General features: G+C 40.1%; 1 protein-coding gene across 4 annotated transcripts in view; it reads right to left on the bottom strand.

Moving 5' to 3' along the window:
• Positions 1–24,771, bottom strand: part of phactr4a (phosphatase and actin regulator 4a) — a 33,709-nt gene extending 8,938 nt beyond the window's left edge. The window contains exons 1-7 of one of the 4 annotated variants that reach the window (XM_084379040.1): positions 24,449–24,771; positions 18,982–19,096; positions 15,602–15,645; positions 5,441–5,602; positions 5,271–5,351; positions 3,966–5,168; positions 1,875–2,246 (exon numbers count right to left, since the gene is read on the bottom strand). In XM_084379040.1, coding sequence (XP_084235166.1) covers positions 1,875–2,246; positions 3,966–5,168; positions 5,271–5,351; positions 5,441–5,602; positions 15,602–15,614 — 1,831 coding nt within the window. In that variant the 5' untranslated portion in view covers positions 15,615–15,645; positions 18,982–19,096; positions 24,449–24,771. Of the gene's footprint in view, positions 1–1,874; positions 2,247–3,965; positions 5,169–5,270; positions 5,352–5,440; positions 5,603–12,466; positions 12,704–15,583; positions 15,646–18,981; positions 19,097–24,448 lie in introns of those variants that run through there. The other 3 variants (XM_084379039.1, XM_084379038.1, XM_084379041.1) reach the window with 3 other exon arrangements.
• Between the last annotated feature and the right edge of the window lie 421 nt (positions 24,772–25,192).

The following is a 25,192-nucleotide window of genomic DNA, read 5'->3' on the forward strand; positions in this document are numbered from 1 at the left end:
ACTCAAAATGTACTAGATAAAAGGTACCGTTTTTTTACATGCTACACATCCAAAGAATATCTTGCTCCACCACCTACAGTGTCTTCCTCACCCTTTCACTTGCTAAAAATCCCAACAGTCACACCAGAACAAACAAAAAGTAACATTTGCATCTGTGAAATAGGTGTGGGCCAACACCCTGCACACCCTTCATACCGTGTAAATCCCAGTCTTAGCTGAGACCTCACAAAAGCTTTTCTGTTGAATGAGAACGACTTTCATCTTCAAGAATATTTCAGGCAGAAAAAGTGACTTCCCTGATCAGATGGTCAGAGATCCACAGCTGTTATGCACCTGCAGCTTGTTGTACTCAAAAGTTAAACAAGTAACTACTTAGTTTCTTACTGAATTAAGAACATTGTTCATTTGCACCATCTCTACTTATGCTGCAGCTAAGTTGGCCATAATGAAAACATTGTCACAGAGAGGTTTCATCCATTGCAGATTACCTTTTGGTGTGGATCTAGATAAAGGGACCGATGCAGGATTATTATTTTTTCACTTTCTTCAACATTGTGAGGCCATTTTACAACACTTTTGTTAATTTCTCAGTGAGTACAATTTGATGCAGATCCCAAAAAAATCTGGATGTAGCTAATATAATATAATAATATGTGTTTTATTTGACGTTGGATTAGATTTAAAGAGGATTGAATTAAAAGCACTGTTGGGCCTTGGTGGAGGTATGTGCTCCACTGAGTGCCACTCAGTTAATTATGAGCTACTGAGTTGCAATCCAGGTGCATTAAAGAAAACCTGAAAACATGTCATCGCACTATCGTAGAATGCTAAATATTACTTTAAAGAGCGAACAAAAAGAACTGTTACAGCTTATTTGTCAAAATAGAGTATATACATTAGTTTGTTCGTCTAACTTCTCATAGGTGTAGTTTTAAGTACTAAAAATGTGATCTTGGTTTTCTTTTTAAATAACTGAAATATGGCAGAAGCAACGTCTGTTACTATAATAATTTAACCATTATGTATATTATTTATCCATCACTTTTGTTTTTACTGAGGTAAAGAGGGCTGCTCAGAAAAAATACAACTGTCAAAATTTTCTGGAAAACTTAAATATTCTGCAGAAGTCAACGCCTTAACAGTTCAAGTTACTCTTACAGACAAGTGGTGTCAATAAAATATCTGCTGTATAAAATATCACTTGTGCCCTCTTCTATTCCTAATAATGGGACGTGTACAGCACAATAAGGAGTGTGCATGTCAGTGCAATCATAAATGTAAACAGATATCTGTCACACGTAATGTACTCCCTGTGTCAATATTGAAGAAAAACCTTGTATGGCTCCATCGTTAGTCTCTCCTGTCTCATAAGGAATTACTTTACACCTGCTTGTGTAAGTTGTAAATTTTAAGTTCCATCTTGTCACTATGTTGTCACTGAATTAACTCCAACACTACATTCAAACGAAGCTACAACTGTTTGCACTTAAAACACTGCTGTTGGAATGGGCTGTTAACTCAAGTTTCAGCATCAGAGCTTCCCACAAGTACATGAAACACACCACCAATACATTTATTAAACATCTAGGACAAACTGCAACCATATTTTGGGTTGACTAGAATGGCAACGTTGTCTGTGGCCCTCTGTTGAGGTGACTGCTTAAATCCATTTGTGATGCAATGTAATATCACTGTTTCCCAAAGACCCCATAAAAAGTTTCCTTGGGCCTTAATGAAATCCTGCAAAGCTCTTTTTGGAGGTCGTGTGACTGAAAGTATAAAGGCAGATACACAAAGACCAAAGCAGATGTTTATAGAGAGACGCTTGTTTTATGCGTCTATAAAACTGAAGAAGCAGACGGCAACAAACTCACCAAGCAGTGCGGGGTTGCTGTTGCGGTTGGTGGGTTTGGGTGGAGGGACAGGAGGCTGCTTGGCGTGGGGAGGGACAGGGGGCGGTGCGTCAGAGTCAGCTGAGGGAGGAGCAGCGGGGGAGGGTCGAGGTGGGTCATCAACTATTAGCGAGACCGTCCTCGGTGGCTTGGCCACAGGTAAAGCGGCAGAGGAGGAGGAGGAGGAAGAGGAGGAGGATGATGAGGAAGAGGAGGGGGTTGGACTCCTGGCGGAATCAGTGGAGGAAGCAGTGAGAAATTTAGGGGGAAGCAGAGCCTGTTTGGTTGGTGGAGGTTCCTGCTGGGAGTCTTTTGCTGGACGAGGGTCAGGGGCGAAGCGGACACCAGCGGACTCTACAGAGGGGGGGCATACATGCAAACACAAACATTAAAGGAGAAGTGACAACAACACGGGAAACACAAAGGGTCATCATCACATACAGTAACACTGAAGGAAATGCTGAGGAGTTGGTGAACCTTGCAAAATAAGCAGATGTTTCAGCGCTTACCCAGAGGGCACCTCTGAACAAGGCTCTTCAGTTATTAATGGATGAGCGGTAACATGAATCAGATGAACTGAAGTTCACACACAGCATACATGAAGAGAGATCAAAGAAGCACACAGGGGTCCCAATGATTTGTTCTCCCCCCTTTTCATGTTCACCTGAATCCATGTATCAAAGCTTGATATTTACTGTTCCAGTTCGTTGAGGCCTTCAGGTTGAGCCTGTTAGCTTCACAAACCCTGTCAGAATAACAGTTTAATCATTTACCCAAAATGCCTTCACAGCGCCATCAGAAGACTTTGGTGTGCACACGTGTTAGCATTTCATCATAGCAACACGTTCATGACTAGGAAATGGTGTGCAGGTACCAAGAGACAGGATGTCTACATGTCAGCACAAGTACAGGACACAAGGTGTGTACAATTAAAGACATAACACCTTTTTTTTGTTAATGAAGTATGGTGTATTCAATATATTCAAAGCTGGCCAGAGAAGCCTTTGCTAAAAAACAGGTCAAATCAATGTTCTGAATGCCACTCATTTTAATAACACACACTTATCTAAGTTAAAATGTCTCCTGCATTGCACATTGTACAGACTGACTGCTTTTGATCCTGATATTACTGCACTTATGATTCGAAAACACTGCCGTCGTGAGACAGGTTTAGCATATAGTTCAGTTCTCGTTCCCTGATTGGCGTGCAGACCTGATTCACTCTGAGATTGTGAAATAGCCTCAGCACCATCAGTACAACAAATGTTTGACTGGCACATTGTTATGCCATGTTATACATTTATTATATAACTGAAGCAATTGCAAGTACGGGTAGGTTCACATTTTTTCCAAGTCTGTCTGAAAACAATGCTAACAGTCATATATGCACGTTTAAAACAGCATTTGTTTGGTGTAATCACTCCTCCTGTTTTTACTGGTCATTTAAAGATCTCCTGAAATGCCTCCAATGAAAGAGAATGGGACAAATTCCACTGTCCTCGGTAACATGGGGCTTCAGCAGTCTGAGTTCATAAAATCAAGTGGGTATCGTTCAATGTTAAGAACAAAATTCTTTGCATATTTCAATAGACAATGTTTCCTTCCTGAGTTGCAGCAACACAGAGAGGGACTTTTGTACCAAGAGAACAGTAACACCAGAAGATATCCACTTAAAGTCAAAAAGCTGGAACCTGTATATTGTATAAGCTTCAGAAAAACACTTTTCAATACATTTTGGCAGCTTTACAGACCCTTTCAGACTTTTCCAAGACCAACAGAAACACAAATATTTAGGAGAGCTGCTCTCCAGCAGAAATAGTTCTCTTTGCATGATAAGAGCTGTACAAAACAGGGCCAAGTATGAGTGCCTCATTCAGTTCTTAACCTGTCAGAATTAACTGTCAAAAAATGTGCTAAGATAACAGGCCTCCTGTCTTTGGTAAAGCTGCGATTCTGAGAAATTACAACAGAACCATCAACTTTTTCCATAGAAGTTTCTTAAATGTTAATGCACCACTGAATTTCACCAACTAGCAGGTTGAAAAGTGCAGAAAACAGATAGTAAGATCTTACCTGAGCGTTCTCTGAACTCTGCAGCTGGCATGTATCTGGGTAGGGTACTCCTTTTGTCAGCCTCTGAGGCAGGGCGAGGCTTCTTGTTGTCCTCTGAGGAGCTCTTCTGTAGAGGAGGCCGCAAGTCCATCTCAGAGACAGGCCTGACTATAGGCCGCGAGTCATCCCCAGAGCGCTGAGGCTCTGGTTTTTCTCTCCTCTCCTTCTCCTCCCTCTTTTCCCGCTCGTCTCTTCGCTCTCTTTCATTTCTCTTGGCCCTTATGTCCTTATCATCTCTCCTCTCTCGGTCTTCTCTTCTGTCTCGGTCATCTCTCCTATCCCCATCATCTCTTTCTCCTCGAATGTCTTTCCTCTCCCTGTCCTCTCTTTCTCTCTCATCTCTGTTGTCCCTCCTCTCAGTCCGCCGATCCCCATCATCTGCCCTGTCCCTCCTTTCCCTCTCGTCACGATCCCTGCGTTCCCTCTCATCCCTGTCTCTTCTTTCTCTCTCATCCCGATCTCTCCTTTCCCTTTCGTCACGATCTCTGCGCTCCCTCTCATCCCGATCCCTCCTTTCCTTTTCGTCACGATTACTACGTTCCCTATCTTCACGATCTTTACGTTCCCTATCGTCACGATCTCTACGTTCCCTGTCATCGCGATCTCTACGTTCCCTATCGTCTCGCTCTCTTCGTTCCCTGTCATCGCGATCTCTCCTTTCCCTAACGTCTCTCTCTGTTCTTTCATCTCTCCTCTCTCTGTCATCTCTCCATTCGCGCCTTTCTCTTAAGTCTCTGTCTTCCCTCCGGTCAACTCCCCCGTGTCTCCCTTCCATGTCTTCCTTGTTTTTCCTTCCTCTTTCATCCCTGTCATCTTTGCCATCTCTCCTTTCTTCTCTGCGGTATCTATCATCTTGTGGAGGTCCCCGGGGTAGGGAACCGCTTCTCTTATCAACATCTGATGGCAGACGGCTTCGTCTGTCTACGTCCACAGAAAGCCGTGCATGAGAGTCCACATCCAAAGGTGCCCGATTACTTCGGGAGGCATCGGACGGTGCTCTGCTTCGACGGTCATCTGCTTGGGGCGGCCTCAGGGAATTCACTTTGATGTCAGATTCCCCTCTGGACACTCGCACTCCTGCTTCAGACACCCTATCCACGTCCATTGGCACAGGGTGTCCATTTTTCACTGGTTGACCTTTGGAGTGGTTCACATCATTGCTGTCTGTTTCATGAAGACACAAGCAGTAAAAATACAGGTAAGTGTCATCAAAGATGGAGCCAATTTATCCATAGCATCCTTATTAACAAAACAAGATCGACTTACCATTCTCTGGGATATCCTTTAAAACTCCTCTTGCAATCAGCTCTTGCCGACTTTTTCGAACAGAAATCTTTCTTTCCAAGGCTGACAAAAGGAAAAATACATTAATATCAATCAAGCATAATGTAATACACACATTATGTGAAAATAATAAGCCCTAGTACCAATCATACCTATCGATGTTTCAGCAAACTTTTCACTTGGCTTCTTCTTTCTCCATTTCCAGGGCTTGAAGATTCTTCCCATTTTGGAGAACTTGCCTTTGCGTTTGGATGGAGGTGTTCCCCCACCAGAGTTCCCTTCTTCACCCTGTGTTGTGCTGTCGACTTCATCATCTGCATGAACATGACATAGCGGCAAACAAAAGGTTACTCAAAGACTGACTATAGACTACTTTTTGAGTGAAGCCAATACTGCCGAGAATAAAAACTCCTGGCACTGTAGCTGTGTTCAGAATTTTATTCTAGCAGCGTTGGGTTTCAGTACACTGACATTTAAGTTGAATTTCACTTATTTCAGGCCTTACTTTACAAGTTAGGTGTTGGTTACTCATTAAGTAACCAATAAACACTCTTTGAACTCACTTACACATTTAAGCTGTGGCTGAGCAAAATTATAATAGCCCACTTCAGTATTTGATATGGACATCTTTTCTTTTTTTTTTACAGAACACTTCATTGTGCGTTTGTGACTGTAACTGCAAAAAGCATAAAGATTATGTGGTGTTGTCAATATTACATAGCCGGGACTTATCATAGTTGTGGGTAAGCCTGTATTTCAAATTGGGCGTAACGGAATTTAATCTTCAGTCTTACTAAATCCCCATATCCAGATGACAACTGCTAGTGGCCAGTGACTATAGCATCCACTACAGTTCAAGAGTCTTGAGTTTCAGCAAAAAGTTATTGACAAAATCTTCTTGAACATTGACTGCCATAATAGAAAACATAATTAAAAAATAGCTCCTTTAAGGGCCTTTTATAGACACCAATTGAGCATGTTTGAGTTACAGGTTATAAACAAAAAGCATTACATTCAACTCATCAGCCAGATAAAATGCCATCATGACTGGCTGATATAAAGGCCAATATCAACCTATAATGATCTTAGATATAAAACAAAAAAACAAAATAGTCTGGTTCTGGTTGCAACGATGGCAAGGTTAGATTCCTGATCAGTTCATGTTTAGGGTAGGGCTCCAGCTCTAAGCTCCTGCTTCATTATCTGTCATAATAGAGGACCAAACCTGAAAATGAGGCCGGTCCAAATTCCACTCTTACTGCCTGCTTAGCAGTCTCAACTGTCACATTAGAGCCAGACAGTGAAATATGGGCACAACCTCTTTTGGTATTATTTTCAGGGTGGTGCCAATTAATGTGAATTTCAACAGTGATGGGTAAAGGATCATGTAACATCCTCTATTTGTCAGGTTCACCATGAACAACACAAGTTTAGATAGTGTTTTGAACCAGAAAAATGCGACCAAAAATTACAAGAAGGACGGACAAGATTATACTAAAAGAAATTAAAGGTTCAAGGTTAATTAATTTGTCGACCTACAACAAAAGGTTGTACAACAAAGTGGAAGAAAATCAATTTTGAGTGTTGAGGATGAGTTTTGGAGTCTCACAGCAGAGAAAAGCTGCTCTGTAGCCTGGTGGTGCAGCAGCAGATACCTCTATATATGTTGCTATATGACAGCAGGGTAAACAGACTGTGGCTGGGCTGGGTGTTGTCTTATAGTATCCTTTGGGTTCTGTGCAGACACTTCACCTCACCAATATCAGTAGGCAAACAATTTTGACAATACATGACTCAAAATACCCAAGTTGAAAAAACCCAAGGCAGCAATACAGTAACTGGGCGTGAAACCACTATTATAATTCTTAGGTGATGAGTCGTATGGCAGCCGTTACACAACAGAGAGCACAGAGCCATGAACAAGGACTGTGGTTTAAATGCAGGCAGGTGGGAAGGCTTAACTACTTCTTCTAAAGATAATGTACAAATGGAAGACAGCTGAGCTCATTTTCTCATTAGAGCAGTAACACTGAGTAATATAGCATAGTGTGACGGTGGCATGCGTGACGGGGAGTCTCCCAAACTGTTATGATGAAAAAGGAATGTGTACAATAGATTTGCATATTTGCAAACTCAAGGTTGTACTACTCTTATATAAAAAGTGAATATGTGTTTGGCAGCTCAAAACCAATTATATGTAAACTTTCTTTCTAATTGGTGACTGCACTAGTGATGTTACTGTAGTGGAAAGGTAAACTGTTATTATTCTTATTCTTATCATTATTATCATTATTGTAACTAGATTACTTTCTTTTTAAATGCAAACAATATAATTAAATATCAACCATGAGTTGACACCACATAATTACAGCATAAAAGCAGTCATCTTACACTACCACATTGATCGAAAAAAAAAGTGTAGGTTGTGGTTAATAAGATGCAACCCAGAATGGTGGCAAACATAAACTGTGGTGGTAAATTGTGTTGGGAAAGGCATGACATGAAAAACTATGCAAAACAAGAGAAGATGGATCCCTGGTTTCCTTTCAGTGAAGCCAAATAGCCTGATTTAAGCTGAACAATATCCGACAGAGGAGAGGGGGTAACCTCCCTTACCAAACACTCTCTGCTACACGTATGTCACGCATATTCCAGTGTGGGATTAAAAGTGAATTGTTACATTTTACAATCACTGTAAAACCTCATGTCCTGAGGATTAGTTTTTCAAGGTCAAGGATAAATGTAGCCAGTATCATGAGCCAGAGAGAAACGCTCAGGATATCAGGCTCCTTTAGAAAACATTACATTTTTTAAATTGAATGGAGGTGTTAATGATTAATTCATGATCCATTAATCACCTACCACCACCTTCCAATCTGGAATGTAAGAGCTGACAGTGCAGATCTCAAGACATCCAGTTTGAGATAGATGTGCTGTGTGTTCAGTATGTAACCACAATACGACCACATGCTGTGCACACAACACAAGTGGTTTTCCATTTGTCAGACAGGACAGAGTGAGCTCACCCACACTGTCGTGTGCTCTTGTCCTGCTGCTCATCATCCTACTAGCTAATTGTAACCAATGCTTCTTTTACAATTCATTTCTGCTCTGACGAAACTTATCAGCTTAATTTGATGAACAGTGAGTTACAAATCATACCTAACCACCAAGATATGCTGATGTTCTTAAATAAAAGATTAGTAAGACTTAAGTCTGTTGTCTAGAGATGTAGGGCAGCCTATTTTAGTTTTTAAACTTGATTAAAGTCATTTGTGGGCTACAGCCCATCGATAAATAACTGGGTTATGTTGGGCTTTGTTTTAAGTGCCCTCCATGTTTAGTCCCATCTCATTTATGCCCTTGGCTAAAGACCAGTGTTGCCACTGATCCCTTGCTGTCTGAGCTAATCTGATTGTTTCCTGGCAGAAATGTCACTTTTTACTATTTTATATGTCTTATCACGTTTTAATAATGTAAAGTATGCCATCTCATTGGACAAATTACTTCACATGGCTCTTTCTTGAGTGACGTATTGTAAATAATGCAATGCGAGTTATAGCTCCTGGAAAGGTGGATGAGGAACATGGGTGAAAAAAAGAACTCCCTTTTATGCAATGTAATGTTTTATTGGTGCAGATGGAGAAACTCCTAGGCTATTTCAAGTCTGGCCACACTCTACAGGGCAATTCAAAATTGAGAAAAAATATAGCAATCTAGATTGTCGATTGTGACTGCGATTATAGAGATTGTGATGTTAATTTTTGGCCAGATTGACACGTCCCAAACTGGCAGATTGTTCTAAAGCCTGTGACATTATAGCCTGACAAATACTTGATTTTTGAGGCCAATACCGATTTAGATATTTGGGAGCTTAGAAAATCTAATAACAATATATTGATATATGGGGCGAGTTGGCAGGCTTTTAAACTCTGGGTGGGTGGTAAGTAATGTCCTAGGCCACCTCCTCTGTTCAAAGATGGTCATTCCAGTTTGACATAGATGGATTCATTTACTCCTCTTTCAAACCATCTGTCTTCTCTGGTCAAGATGTTTACATTGTTGTCCTCAAAGGAATGATTTTTCTCCTTCAGATGTAAGTGGACAGCAGAGTCTTGACCTGAGGAGCAGGCCCTCCTGTGAAAGGCCAAACCATTTCTAAATGATCGCAAACCTAGTTTGGCATGACTGTACAGCAATTTGTTGTTACTGATAGGCTGATATAAACACTAATACCAATATATGTGCAATAAGCTGATACGGGCTGATAGATCAACCTGACAGATTTATCACTCCAGCTTCATGGATTACCTTTATCTGTCTGCGGGGGCAGCTGCTGACCATGATTTTAAACATCTGTACTTTGATTGTCAGCATAAACATGTTCAGTTTTACTCTTCAGCAGCAATGGTTTCATGGCTAGAGAGCACCACAAATGTCCAGAAGTGGATTAGTTACTACTTGTAGTACAAACATGACATGAGAAAATGTCCAAACTCTTGTAATGCTACACTGTATCATGTATCACATGGCAGGACAGAGAGATGTGTACTCCTAGGCCTTGACCTGCTTTTAAATAGGCCCCTTATCTTGATATTTAGTTTAATTTAACTCCACTGGAAGCACATTAACAAAAAAAAATTCAAGTCTGATTTATGTCAATAAGCAATATTTTTGACATTCTATGCTCTGTGTGTATCCCTGTTCACAACCTTTAATGTGTCATCACTGTTATTCTGTGTCGATGCAGTTGGTCTGTTTGGTTTAACAGTCTCAACTCATTAACGCACGTTTGCCAGACATATTAAATCATTTTGCAGTTTTACTGAGTGATACACCTTCAGTTTAGTCATACAATTGCCAAAAGACAGAAATCTAAGTGCTGGCTGAGGGTTGGGTGCCAAACTCAGTACAACTAACCCCCAAATTCCACCAGATCTGTGTTCAGTCTATCTCCGATCCGCCACGGCAGCGGAGCTGTATAGTTTTCACTGTAGTCTATGTGTGTACTTCCACTGGCTCCGCTGCATTGCGTATCTACTCTGTTGCAGCTCCTACAGCAGATAAGCAAGGCTTCTTTTTTTTTCGAAATCCAAGCATATCCACCCTTCTTCCAATCCTTCCATTGGCAACACTAACCTTTTGTCTGTTTGTTGTTGTGTTTATGAACACATACATGTATAATTGCGATTATGCGATTACTCCTCGGTCTGGCCACTCCAGACGGTTGAGCCATTCCGCAATGCACATGCAACCAGTGGAATTGCTGGGTAAGGGTGCCAACCAAATTACATCAGTACTATCATGCAGGGATTCACATTAAATCAAATTTCCAATTGCCAAATTTTAATACTTGAGCACGCATCTGGGTGAGAGAGTAACTTAAAGTATAAAGTAATAGAGTCACAGTGAGTGAGGGGAACGGGGATCTAAAAGGGTTTGAATGTGTGGGCTTTTTCACTGTCTTATTTGATGTTAGATGAGCATTTTTTTAAAGCCTTAGCCAACACTCCGCTGCTGTCTCTGAAGACTGATAGGCTGGAGGTTGTAGGGATGGAAGCGGGAAAAGAGAGGGAGGTATTTTGTTTTGTTCAGTGTGTTAAATGTTCTAAATATCTAAACTAAATACCTTTTTTACAACTGAAATTCCATTTCTAATTCAACAGAAAGTAGTGAAAAAAAGGGTGAGCTACTGTTGGGTACTGGTACCAATCCTGGCTTGATGACTAGCATTCAACCTTAGATGACCCACCATTGCAATGTTTGTACAATTTTAGTTAATAAACAAAGTCATTTTGTCTACCCATTGTATAAGGCAGACTGTTGCATGTACGTGTGAAATCCCATGCTGAAATGCAGGCATACAGAGGTCAGTGAACTCTGTGCAGTCCACTGGCACTCACAGCTATTCCTGACACATAACACTGACACCAGTGGGTGTTAAACTGGGAGGGGTGTGGTGGCAGCAAACTGGGAAAATACTGATGTGGCTTGGCTGTGACAGAAGCAAAGCGTGATGTGGTGACCTTGTGTTACAGTGGTGTGTGTCCATCTGAGACGGCAAAAGAATCAGAGAATTAAAGGCACCGATCCCTAACAGATGGGGTGAAAGAAGCCAAGAAGAAGAAAAAAATAATAAATCATACAATGCTCATAGTAAAGGCTGACACCCAGGCCTCAGGTAAGCATTTCTAAACTGACTCTGAACAGGGGAGCTTGTTTCAACACAGAAAGAACAGAAAGACGAGTAACAACATAGGCTCCTGTAAATGCAAAGGACTAATAAAAAGCATTAAACCTGCACCAACCATCCAGCACTAATGCAATATCCAGTCCTCTGGACAAGTTGTCCATATGACTCATGTCAATCACAGGATATGGTGACACCAGCTACACACAGTAGCACACCAGAGGCAAAATACATTTTGCATGGAGAGCAAATACGGAAAGAAGAGGATGTTCTTGCGTTACTTGTTTATTTAGGCAAGAACAGAACCTTATAGTGAAATCTATGGAACAAAAAACTGACCATTGTTTCTTTTCAACCAACAGCAGGCCATGAGCTACAGCTTATTGCTTAAACATAATGCAGAGAAGAAGTGACAGACAGGGGGTGGCCTATTTTACATAGAAGCAGGATTCCAACATCTGCGAGCTGTATTATCAAGAGGAACTGTATATGTGCAAACAGAACTTGAGAGAGGACCCTCCTTTTGACAGCTAAAACAGGTTCTCAAAGTTTGACTGCTATTAGCATAACCAGAGAGTCACAGCCATTAGCACCTGTGGATGAAAACTTGAGAAGCCAAGTTGTTTAAGTTTAAAGAAAAACAGATCCACATGGGGAGAGATGGTGTCAGTTGGTGCCTTGTACCCCCAAATCTTGTTTTTCAGAAGCGCTTCCACACAGACATGGAGCGCTGCGTGCAGACAGAGAGAAGTCTGTGTGGGTTGTACATTTCACAATCACCACATTCCATCTGCATGCATTCTTCTTCACCTGTCTGTGCCTGCCACCTTGTTATTTCTTCTCGTCTTTCAAAACACCTGCTCATATGTAAAATAACACTGTATCCTCTTGCTGGCCTTCTACACAAATGCAAACATGTTGTTCGCTCATTTAAAAATCAGTCCGAATGTTCACAGCAACCATTTCTGAGCCTCTGTCTCGGACTCACCCGTGTTGTGTTGGGCTGGTTGCTGGGCCACTGTCTCACTGCTAGCACTGTGTCCCATGCTACGGCTCCTGTCCCCGCTGGCCTGCCGGGCCCTGCCTCTCCAGAGGACCGCGGCAGGAGAGCAAAACCTAAAGTCACCTCACTCCTCTCCAAACAGACATGGAGCTCCAGTAACTCAAGACTGTCTTGACTGCTCACTTGTGGCGTTCAGTCTCTCGTCTCTGTAGACTTGCCTTCCCCCTCCCTTCAGCCTGTGTGATTCGGTCTCTCCCTCTTTTCCTCCCTCCTTCTTTTGCTTTAAAACACAAACACACTCACTCGCTAAGGTCTTAGGTCCCTCCCATCTTGGTGCTCTGACTTCATAAATGAGGTACGCCAATAAGGTAATCCAGCAGTCTTAGATGCCTTTCATTCCTAAGAGCAGATTTTTTAGGGGCAAAGTTCAACAGCAGGCGAGCTTTGAGGTTTGGCTGGTCCAGCCATCAAGCCTTGAGGGATTTGCAATGCAGTGGGCCCCCCCGCTAGCAACATTTCACAGGCTGACAAAACACTACTCCCTGAAGGGCGAGGGGCGGGCTCAGCTGGGTGAAGTAATTCGAGAAGTTGAGGTGAGCCAGGCCAAGGTGGAGCTCATAACCAGAGTAGAGGAAGTGACACAGCTGAGGTGTCCAATGACTCACCAGGGATTGTCCTTTTAAACTATGAAATGCACTGTATAGTATGCACTAATAATACTTTAATTAAATATTAGTCTGTTTGACAGCTACACATGACATAGTTCTTTGACTACATCTCCCTCAGGCTACAACAGTTTTATTACAACTTAATTGGCATTGGTTTTAGAAATTAAAAAAAATTGGAATTGTGTCTTTAAAATTAGACAAACTTTACTTACTGGAAACACATGCTTGCACCTGAGCAGACAGGTCACAACTTTCTCCAAAGGGCCTAAATCTCGCAAACTGTACATCCCCATGCAGGACAGAAAACAGGGCAGCCAGGCAGTCTGTGTCCAAACATTCCTATCAGAGCACTGTGTGATTAGCTTATATGTAATCAGTGTGTGGGAGTTAGAGGAGCTACTCCATGCATGTTAGAGATAAAAGTGGAAAGTAGGACTAAGGATGTAAACCATTTTTTCTAACATCTCAGCAAACAGAATTTGGTTTATAGAAAGGGATCCAAGTCTACAGTTTAATGTAATAACCAGTTCATAACATTTTTTATCTACAGATGGAGGGACAGGGAGATAACACTTATAGCTTTCCATAAATAGCAGTAGAATGTAATAGGGATGCTAAATTTCAACCAATTTCTTTAATTGATGGATGGCTGTCTTTACAACTGATATGAGTTATAATTAATAATTGATTAATTATGTTTGACGTTTATCCATTAAAAAACTTTTGCTACATTAAAGTAAACACCAGGTGACTTAACAATTAACTAGTAACACAAAATAATTACTTTATTTTAATTGTGGAACTTTCCTCTGTTGCTATTTAACCAACAAAATCCATATAGAGGCTACTAAATGGCTAAAATGAAATATCATCAGTTTTGTCTTTTTGTATTTTTTAAATTACACATTTTATTTTAATCAATACATTTTCTCATACCAGTACAGTACTTTGTATTCTATTTTGATGTATTTGATAAGCAAGTATTTGAAATTTGTAAAAAGATACTTTTTAGATGTATTTGTGCCTATGTCCGACTGTCGGTTAATCTTTAACAAGTTAAATTCCTAACAGCAATTAAAGAATTAATGGTTAATCATTGATCCTTTAACTGCTGTTAGGAATTGGTGTTAGGAAGATCGAAAAGTACACTAAGTGAGAAGTGAGAGAGAAAACTATTGCTCCCTCTACAGTCCAATTAAAGCGACAGCACAGAAGAGCAACTCTGACTGAGGAATGTGTGGAATGCAAGATCACAATCAGCCTTTTGGTAATTAGGACAACAATCCTGGAAGTCATTGGTAAACAGACAAGAATCACAACCTAGGACATCTTCTAACTTATGACTCATCATGGCACTGAAATCCTTTTCTTTCTTTCTTTCCAAACAGCATCAGCAGATGGAGACAAACACGTTTTTTTAGGCTTTAAACAAACTACTCTTAACATGAGAACAAAAACATCAACATGATGACTCACAAAAATACTATCACACGTTGTCATCAAGACAACTCCAAAACACAAAGATACTAACGGAATGTAACACGAGACAGCATGCTGGGAGACTTTGCTCTTTCGGATCAAAATACAAGGACGTGAAGCACAGTGGCTCAACAGCCTTTCCTCCATGTCAGAAACGCATCACCTTCAGAGGAGAGCAGATGAGGAAGTCTAGTTTATTTTTACTGCTTGGCCAAAGGGCCAGGCAGGGATGAGTAGATCAAACCTCACTAATCTGTTCCTGCCATGGCCCCGTTTGACTATAAAGTGATCATGGAGCCATGCCCATGTCCTGTCTTGGTAGTTGAATGGACCAAAGCCATTAATGATCATCTGACTTCAATACTGTCTCAAACATTCATTTCAAGTCAAAAAAGGTTCAAATGTAAATACAACATTCAACACCCAAAAACACACAGAAAGGTTGAGAGAGGTTTACTCACAAATATATTGAGACTGAACAGCCATCTCAGGTATTTTCCCACGGATGTTAGAAATACACTACAACTGGGACACGTGATACGTGGGTATGTTGCGGTCGTCAATGATCGAGTTCAGTGTTGAAACAGACACAAGGCCATGAGAGGCAGTGAGAGAAACCAGCTCTGATAACCTACAGGTGTGTCCTCTGGGTGAGGACCAATCAGATAGCTGCAGTGTCAACAGCACCATGCGTCACAGGGGCAACCCCTTAATGGACAACTTCATAACCTAACACTTTGGTTAGTGACTCACCACTTTCTGTCATCATGATACTATGGCTGAGATCACCTGAGTCTCACTACAGCCAACATATATACTAAAGTAAAGCCTTTAAATCAGATCATATGTTTCAAATTCAAGTTGTACAGCATTATCTAAAGGTTTCACAAGTTGTGTACAAAGGTATCACAATGAAAAACATTAAATATCAAAACTACAAATGATAAATTCTTACTTGAAGAATTTCTCTTACCAGGATTTTCCATTACAGTGTAAAAATTCAGCAGTCAGCAGCTCCTGAAATAGATAAACAAATGGGATCAGTATGAAATGCATTTGATAGCCTTCTTCAGTATAACAGCAGAATACAACAGATTACTTCATTAAAAGATATAGCTGTGAAGCATAATTTCATCAGAAGTAAAAGTTGGGGGGTTGTGGGACTTGTCATGCTTTATTATAGAGGTAGAAACCTGAGAGACGGCCTGGTACACTCATATTTATCTGACACTCAATCACAGGCTCAAACTACAACTAGCACCTAACTCTGACTGCATTGTTGTAGTCATTGTCACTATAACACCTTCAAACATCCTCACACAGGTGAAGAGATCCCTATTAAGGAATTTTTTTAATGCCACACTGTGTCGGCCATTTATCTTATCACTTGCCCTTGTAGTAAATCATATGTTGGAAAGATGAGTAGAGCAGTGAAAATTCATACTGCTGATCACAGAAGCCCTATTAGATGCAAAAACATGAATTATTCAGTGGCAATGCATTTTGTTGAATTCAATCATCCCATTTCCTCTCTAAGATATATTGGAATTGAGAAGGTACTACTTCTCCCAAGAGGAGCTAAATTGAATGTTTTACATTCCAGGAGACACTTGAATTTACTGTTAAGAACTCGAGCACCTCACTGACTGGATACATTAAGACTTGAAGGTTTTTTCTGTAATGGGTATCTAGTTTATATTTTGTTTGTTGGTTGGTTTGTCAGCAGGATTACACAAAAACTACTAAATGCATTTTCACAAAACTTAGATGGAGGATGGGTATTGGCCCAGAATAGAGCCCATTAACTTTTGTTGCAGATTCAGGAATTTCGTCTCACTTTCCTTAACAGTGTGCAAAAGGGCTTTTTATTATTTTTTTTTATACATTTTCATTAATTTCTCAGGTAATAATTCATGAATCTTGATGAAATAAATGTGTATTTAGGTGGCTGGCATCAATGATTGAGTACAATTTGATATGGAAACTAATAAAAATCTATTATTCTTCCACAACACAATGGAGATTATGATTCCATCTTCATTTTCTTTTTTTGTCTTAGTGGTTGGCTGTTACAAATCTGGTGATCTTAAATTATGGTTAAGCAATTATAGGTGTTTTAATATTTAGAGTGATACTGGGCTATTGAGTTTGGTGTCAGATTTGGTTTGATTGAATTAAAGGAGTATGTTGGGCCTTGGCGGAGGTATGCACTCTACTTAGTGTCATTCTGGTTGGATATGTAGATAAAGGTGTTGATTATATTCAATTAAAGCTGAAAATTAACATTTTCAGCACATCTATTAGAAACCTTTAAGTGAAGCAGTTTCAGTAAAGTAATGTGATTTAATTTGAATACATTTTATATTTAGTAGATATTTGGATAAAGGTGTTTATGATGTTCATTTCCAGTTTTCAGCACCTCACTGCAGTTGTTTATGTTCGTTACTTTCCTATTAAAAAAGCTTTGGGGACTATGGCATTGTTAAGCTGCTGATGTTGGAGTTAAACTTAACAGGAACTTGCAAAAGTTATTCCAATCAGTGAAAACACCAGATGTCCATTATTACTCAGTAAATCAATGAAAGCCTCTCAGGGCACTTCAATAGATTGGATGCTCTCTGCAGCTAACAGGGGGCAGATTGAAGCTGAACAAAGGCGCTGTTCTGTTAGTGAAGACAAAATAGTGCATTAATTAGCCCACACTCCAACTGGAAATCCTGCTGATTAAAAGGCAGATCAACTACTTTAATTCAGAATTTCCTCTAAAGAGACATGAAAGCAGATGTCCTGATTAAGAAATTACCAACCAATTACACAATCACATTTAAAAATACACATCTCATCAGCATGAAGCACAAAATGGACTGCAGTGTGAAGGAATATGGGAATACATTCTATCCCACCAGAGCTAAGGATCTACAGTGAAAAAAAATCAAAAGCACACTGAACACTCAAGGATCGTCCTGGTTATCTCAAGCAGCAATACAGCAATCAAGTGGTCTTTGTGCAGGTTTTTTTGCATGTTAAAGCTGCAGGAAGTTAAATCCTGAGTAATTTTTTGTATTTGGGTATATCCATGATGTACTGTGCAGGCACCTAATATTACAGAAGATATCAAATAACTTCTAAAATACAAAATCAGCTCTGAATAACCAAAATTAGACCCTTGAAGACACTAGGATGCTCAGGGTGTTTCTATTTTATGTAATTTAAATCAAGAACTACTAGTAAATGATGCAAAGGACCTCAAGATTCGACACAATGACAGCAGTTACAGAGGAATTCCTTTGATAGTTTTAACTGCAAAAGCGGCAGGTCAGCCTCTTTCAGCCACTTTGAACTCAATTTGTAAAGAAACAACAAGGAAAGATTTGTTTGTGCTTAAGCACCGAGGGACTGACGACACAACTGATAAATTAAACCAGCTTCATATTAACTTGCACCAAATCAAATCAACACAACAATCCAGTGAATAGCAAAATAGGCTCAATGTTTTGTGTGTCTGAAGTGGAGACAGGCAAATAAACATGCAAATTGAGTGTGTCCAATCAACTGTTTAACATTACACAGGGCTTTCCTCAAGGATATGTTGCCAGCCAGAGGATATAGAGTGGGGACAGAACTGACACAAACGGATAAGCACGTTTCTTTATCATCATGCTCGCATCGTCCGAAGTAGAGGCTAGTAGCTGTAAAATGACACCCACTTGAGAGCAGTATTGTCATATCTGTCGTTTGAGCGTTTCACAACAGTTCGAAACGGGAAACAGAGATGATGCAAAGCAGGGAATTTGCTATTACTTCCTTGAAAGTAACCTAAGTCCCAATACTATTCAGTAACAACTTTATAATTTCCTGTAGTTTTACGACAGAGCAGCTGGGCAGGAGGAATGATCGGTGAGAGGATCAGTTTCAAGTACAGATAAGCAGCTGACATTGACAAACAAAGATAAGTTGTGTTGTCTCTCCCACAGAGCTTCACAATAGTGATTCAAACGATGGCCCTGCACCTAATTGGTCTAAATCCATGGGTGCAGCTGCATCATGACGCTGAGAGGGGAAGTCCAAACAGCAGTATCAGGCTGCACTTTGGAATGCCAAAAGTTCTTTGACAGCAAACAGTTGAAGCCCTGCCTGTGTGACTGAACAGGCTGCACAATGTGTGCAGTGCAGAATAAAAGGGAGAGTGTAGCATGGCAGGCAAGTATTTGACCTCCTTATCAGGTGGACTAGGCCAAGTTCTTGTGGCATTGTGATAAAGCATAGGGTTTACTGTGAATTCAATTCTCAAATGTAGTCGTGATGAAAGAAAAGGACAATAAGCCAATATTAGTTGCTTTTTCACCAACTTACTTCTATTGAAGATCATTGATCTTCGATGAACTCTTCCACAGAAACCCTGTCCTTGCAGTTAGGCTGTGACTCCTGGTTCCAGCAGGACGACTTAGCAGCAGTGATTGCAGCACTCCTGTAAGATATAAACAGACGAGTACATAAAATAGGCAGACACAAAGTCAACTTCCTTCTCAGTGCTCAGTGACCTTTTTCAAAACTCTCAAAACATGCTGACTAAGCTCAGTTTATCAGAGAAGGTTTTAGTGGGTGCCATTTTCTTATGTTCTAGATCCTTTTTCCAAGACAGTCATCGCCACTGACTTAAATACGACCAAGCTGTCAGATTGTTACCTCACATGCAAACTAACGAAGCAACTCTGCTTTGAACTTTTAAAGCAGCTTCTTACAGCGGACACCCCTCTGCCTGATCAGCTTTGGTTTAGCCCAACTGGTTTGACAAGTCCTGGCCTACAATGTACATAGAGCACATGCTCAACAGCTGCAGGCAGGGCTACACGTCTGTACTCTACACCACCTCAAACGGTCAATTTAAAAGGCTTATTTCCACTACTCTAGTGTACATGTTACTGCTACATATCACATTCATGTTGTCAACAGGAATAATCAGGGTAGATGATTCAGATCAGTGCCTACTTCCATAAAGTCAGTACAATGACTATCATTAAAAAAAAACTGACATTTTAAATAACAAAGGACATTTCTGTTAAAATGCAGTTGAATCCATAATATGACATAATTGAGGAAACTCAGTTCCAGGTGCAATAAAAAAATTCACATTGCAGTGTAATTTCATTCAATGACATGATGGCAGATTACTACAGATTTATAAAAGAACTAGATACCGAATGCAAACATGGGATTAGTTCAGTCCAAGAAGCACTTGAGAGTTTCCTTCAATGAGAGTTTCTACCCTCATAATTGACCTTGTTTGTAGTTAACGGTGTGCTGTCAACAGTTTTAAAACCAGCATTATGGGTAAAAATGCTTTTTGAGCTGCAGGGGAATGTTTTGCTGAAATACTGCAGGTGGCCACCGGGCAAAATCGGTAGCAAGGCTGAAGGGCGCTGCCTATAAAGTTCTAAATAGTAGATTCATTAATCTAATGCTCTCATCAGCCACTAATCATTTCTTTACTGGTTTCAACTGAAACCAGAAACTTTGATACAATAAACATAGACCCTGTTGAGCTTGTAAATTACTTTTTAATTTTTTATATTATTCCCGATAAATAAACACATGTATAGTCTAAAGTAATGTGTCACAGAAACATTTGCATGACTTACTTCAAGCTTAACACAATTACTGCCATTTGCATCATTATGTCTGGATAGCTATGGAATAAATCAATCTAATAAACAAAATATCCATTAAATCTGAGCTGACTTTACTTCATTTTCTTACCATTTCATAAAGGCTTAATCCATTATTAATTGTTTTCAACCTGCCTGTGGAGAACGAGAAGTTGATACGCATTTGAACTCACAAATAATTCACTAGATAAAGTTCAGCACCGCTGCAACCCAAGTCTGTTCTCAAATATCCTCCCGGTGCACTGGGCCAGCAGGAGCTCCGGCTGGCAGCAAAGCAAACACAGAGGTGAGTTAATGTGCACCGCTGCTGTTTTGTGAGCATACAAGCCAGTAAACTGAAGCAGCTGAGCCAGTAGACTCAGTTCTGGCATTGTAATGTTGAAGCCCTCAGGACACCACGTGAACATGTACAAACGCGTGCGAACTCAAACAGGTTCACACCCAGTCTTGTCTGTCATTATTTTACAGAGCATCCAAAGGTTGAGGAGGAGATGGGCTGGCCTTTGAGTTGCCTTATGTCCGGTTTCAGGTCACTGCTTCCATGTTGTCTTAGTAAATCAAGCCCACATGCACTGAGCAACAGCAAGCAATGTGAACAATTTTAAGAACAGTAGGCAAAATGGCAGCCAGATTTTCAGGTTTTGTAACAGGATCTAACAACAGTATTTCAGTACTTTCACATGAGTATCGGTGTATGCCTTTTTGTAATTTTTTTACACTTACTAAATGACCAAGGACAGCTTAACACTGACATCTCAGTATTAATTCTTCAACAATGTCAATAAAATGCAATACTTCAAATATACAAGTATTACAGCAATAAACAGAGAAGACTAAATCAAACTGATACTGAACAAAAGGCTGACAGCTGTGTTATGCATGTTTGCAGTCCAATGCCTGTCTTCTTACTTTACATTACTTCACTTCCTAGCAGATTTGAGAAATATGAACAAACCAATAGAGTGATGTAGCTAACTGGATGGTTATGCTGATTGGACCAATTACCTAACGTGGCTCTTCCTACGTCTTCCTAACGTTACATCAGAGGGTTTTATTTCATAAAGTAATTCTAAGTACTGAAGGCAACCAGGCAGGCAGGAAAAGAAGCCATTCTGTTAACAATACATTACTTAATACTGTACTTTGTGACGTTCTCTCTTCCAAATAATCCAGCCACTTAAATATCCATCCATTCATGAAATGAAATCACACACTTTAGGATCCTCCTTACCCAAGGAATATCACGAACATTTATGGTTTGTAAGACTGGCATTTAACAATGTAACAGGATGCGCAACAGAAGTAATCCTGGCCAGTTCAGCCACAGAACAGCTCATCGTCCATTGTAAATAGAACAGATTCCAACGATGTAATCCACTAAATCACATGTTTCCAGATCTTGTCTCTTGATATCAAACAGACAGCTACTGCTAGCTTTTAAACTCAAATTAAGTTTCACTGTAACTTATCGTTGCAAGGGTGGGAGGGACTAGGGGGAGAGAAAGAGGGTGAATACCAAAGATTGTTCAATTTCGACAGTGTAATATTTAAATAAATATTTACAAAAGGACTGTCAAAATAAATTCAACCTGAGTCCTACAAAGAAATCCACAGTCCAGCAGCATTTAACTACTTAAACAAATCGTCCACAGACTTGTAGAGACAACTGAGAGCGATGGGGAAGGTCTTATTTTTCACATATCGTTCCAACTCACTCAGATGTGGCCAATAAAAAAGAAAGTTATATATGTTACTTGCAACAAAATGATACAGAAAGCCCATTTAAATACATTGTGATATAATTTATTGGCCATGTCCTCCATCCCTACACAAACTGCTATATATAAAAGACTTCCATTCACTATTTCATATTTACGTCAACTCTCGGCAGTCATGCAGGAACCGAGACAGTCAAAATCAGAGGAGCTGGTGTGTCATCAGTATCGTATGCCTCAGATTTCCTCTTCAAAATAAAATTGCAACCTCTTTTTTTTGTGCTAAAGTCTTTAAACAATGCTTTAAAAATCAAATCATTAATAACTCAGCCATTGGTAACCAGGGTGTTCACTCTCATAATCAGAGCAGCCACAGACGTATTTGCAAATCACCAGTGTCACCTGGTATCATGCTAATTAGATAGCTTACTGCCAGGTGCTTGCTGCTTGACATCAAAATAAAAATGCACCTGATCTAAGACTGCAAAAGCTCAAAACATCCTCTGTCACAGTGTTTATTCACACAAATATAAGACCAATCCAGGACACTTATACTCACTGTTACAATATTAGCAATCCAGATGTAAACAGACCCTGTTTATATAAATTTTACTCAGTTTTAATGTAACCGAAGTGCTGTTTAATGTTAAAAGATTATGTCAAATTGACATGCTCAAAAGATATGACTCTTTTAAAAAGTCTCTAGCTCTGTTTGCACTGTAGTGGTAATTGATACATTTTACACAATCCTGTTTGTTCACTGTGAGTTCCCTATTAGCTCATTAAGAACTCCCAGTTCATCGGATAAAGCTCTGCAGGGCTGAGCAGAGTACAATCAGCCATTGGACCACGTCCATTCCGCAGACTTGGCAATCACTAAATGAAGAGCCAAGCTGGAGTCTGTTCGGGAGTGAGCTGCATGGATCTCAATGAGCTACTGTCAACAGTTAGCTGACAATGGGGCACACATCTGATTATATAAGTCCCACCAAGACCCACGATATTCAAATGCTCAAACAACAAAACATCTCTGTCTTCTATTTATGTCTATTTTAGCAACCACAGCTTGTTTTACCAAATCAGCAACATTTAAAGTTTGCTTCCTTTCTCAAATTTGACTAAGTACAGAGCATATCTTGGCCTAGGCTGCACAATGCTGTTTGTTGAAATTTAACTAGAAAAAGTTTCAAAAATGATTTACTTGCGACGTGCAGTGAGTAGTACAAGAGAAAATAACACAAATAGTGGTAATTCCCATTCTACAATGTTAAGAAAGAATTCCTGGACATGTACCAATGTACCAAATTGAACATATGCTTGAGACATACTCAACTATCATGCAAATTGAATCAAGAAAACGACGTCTTTGGCTGAGATAAATATTACCTCCAGACACCAGTTGGATATGGGCCAAAGACGGTGTTATTGTGGACAGGATTACAGTCAGGAGCCGGGGTAGGCGTCCATTTCCCAACATTTAAATCCACTAAAATATTAGTGACAATCCCTGCAACACCAATCTGTCAATCTCATTCCAAAATACTGCCAACCTTTATGTGTTCAGACGGATATGAAATTTACCAACAACTTTTCTGCTCATAAACGAGATGTAATCCCTGTCAGACGCAACAATCCGCAACTATCTGTATACAAAGCACAATGACATGACTGACCTGATTACAATGCTGTCTATCTAGAACAAATACAATACGTTGCAGCTCCCTTTTGTCGTCCCTATTTCTCAGAGTCTGTGTTGTCCTACAGGGCGTATTACTGCTTTCAGTCAGTACTAAAAGCTCTGGGAGCTTGTTGGAACAAGTAGACGGGCCTGTGAATGGAATGCAGTGGAATGCTTCACTCGGAAGCCAAATAGTTCACACCTGAAGTCTCCCTGCAGCGATTATAATGTAACATAATGCCACAGCTGCCATGTAAACTTCTGAAGTCTCAGTGTCGAATCAAATGCAAATTAAGAATTGCAAACAATAACACAAATGTATGTATGTATGTATGTATGTATGTATTTTCACCCATTTAGCATCGCCTTAGCCAAAGTTATATATCGTGTTCATGTAAGCAAGCCAATGTCTGACAGGTAGCTACAGGTAGCGGATAAAAGAGGCTAACAGGGTAAAGTTAGACGTCACGTACTCCAACAGTTTAAATAGTTTTTTAGACTGTTTTTCGGTCGCCCTGTTAACTTCTTTCTAATGACCAGCCAAAACTAGGGTTGTGAGCTAAAGATAGAAACGTATTACAAAGTGCACTGACATAATGCTAATCCTTGGCTGCTGCTAGCTAAAGTAAGTAAGAGCCAGCAACAGGTGGCTACTGTCCCCTGTACTGTAGCATTAGCTTTGTTAGCTAACGTAAATTAGCCCACACTCGTCATTCCAGCTCAAAGAGATCAAAATATTATGGCGCACAAAGGCTACTCACCGTTTCTAGAAAGCGGTAACTTGTGTGGAAGTGTATCCAAAAGTCAGCAGACGTGTTTATCCTGTATCTCGTTGACTCCTGATTACTTTTGACACTTGTCGCGGCTGTCCATCACAGGGAGAAAGCAAGGCGGAACTAGCTTCACTAACTACCTTTTGACCCAAATAAAGTCACACAAGTAACTTTTCCAGACCGGGCGAAACGAGTAAAGCGTACAAACATCGCCTAAACGTTGCACTTAATGTCAAGAAAGCCGTTTAACGGTGCATTCAAAACTTCTTTGTGAACACTTTGCTGTCAAAAGGTGTCTCACGTTAACTCGGTAGGAAGATTAAATGCAGTTGCGCATGCGCACTTCTTCGTAGGGTGGCTGTTTGCTCTGCTCCCCCACCTGGAGAAAAGGCCGCAGGGACCACGTGACCAGCTGAGCTCTCTGAAGGCTGGAGCTGATCACATTTCTTGTTTAGGTTTTGTGAAGATTGTGACCATGGCAAGTTGTGTGTATATATATATATATATATATATCAAAAAAATAAATAAATGTAAAAAAAATAATAACTTCAAAAGCAAGATATTTTGTTAAATTTGCATAAATTGTTAGCTAGGTCATAAGATTAAACAATCAGAGTGTATAGGATTATTATTATCTGCATTCATATTTCTTTTTTTATAATTCTGATTTTTGAAAATAGTCTTTTAGCACAGCCTTAATGAGTATGCCATACTGTATTTCACTAACATAAT

Source organism: Pagrus pagrus, assembly GCF_965226575.1.
Source record: "Pagrus pagrus genome assembly, chromosome: 17".
NCBI classification, from domain to species: domain Eukaryota; kingdom Metazoa; phylum Chordata; class Actinopteri; order Spariformes; family Sparidae; genus Pagrus; species Pagrus pagrus.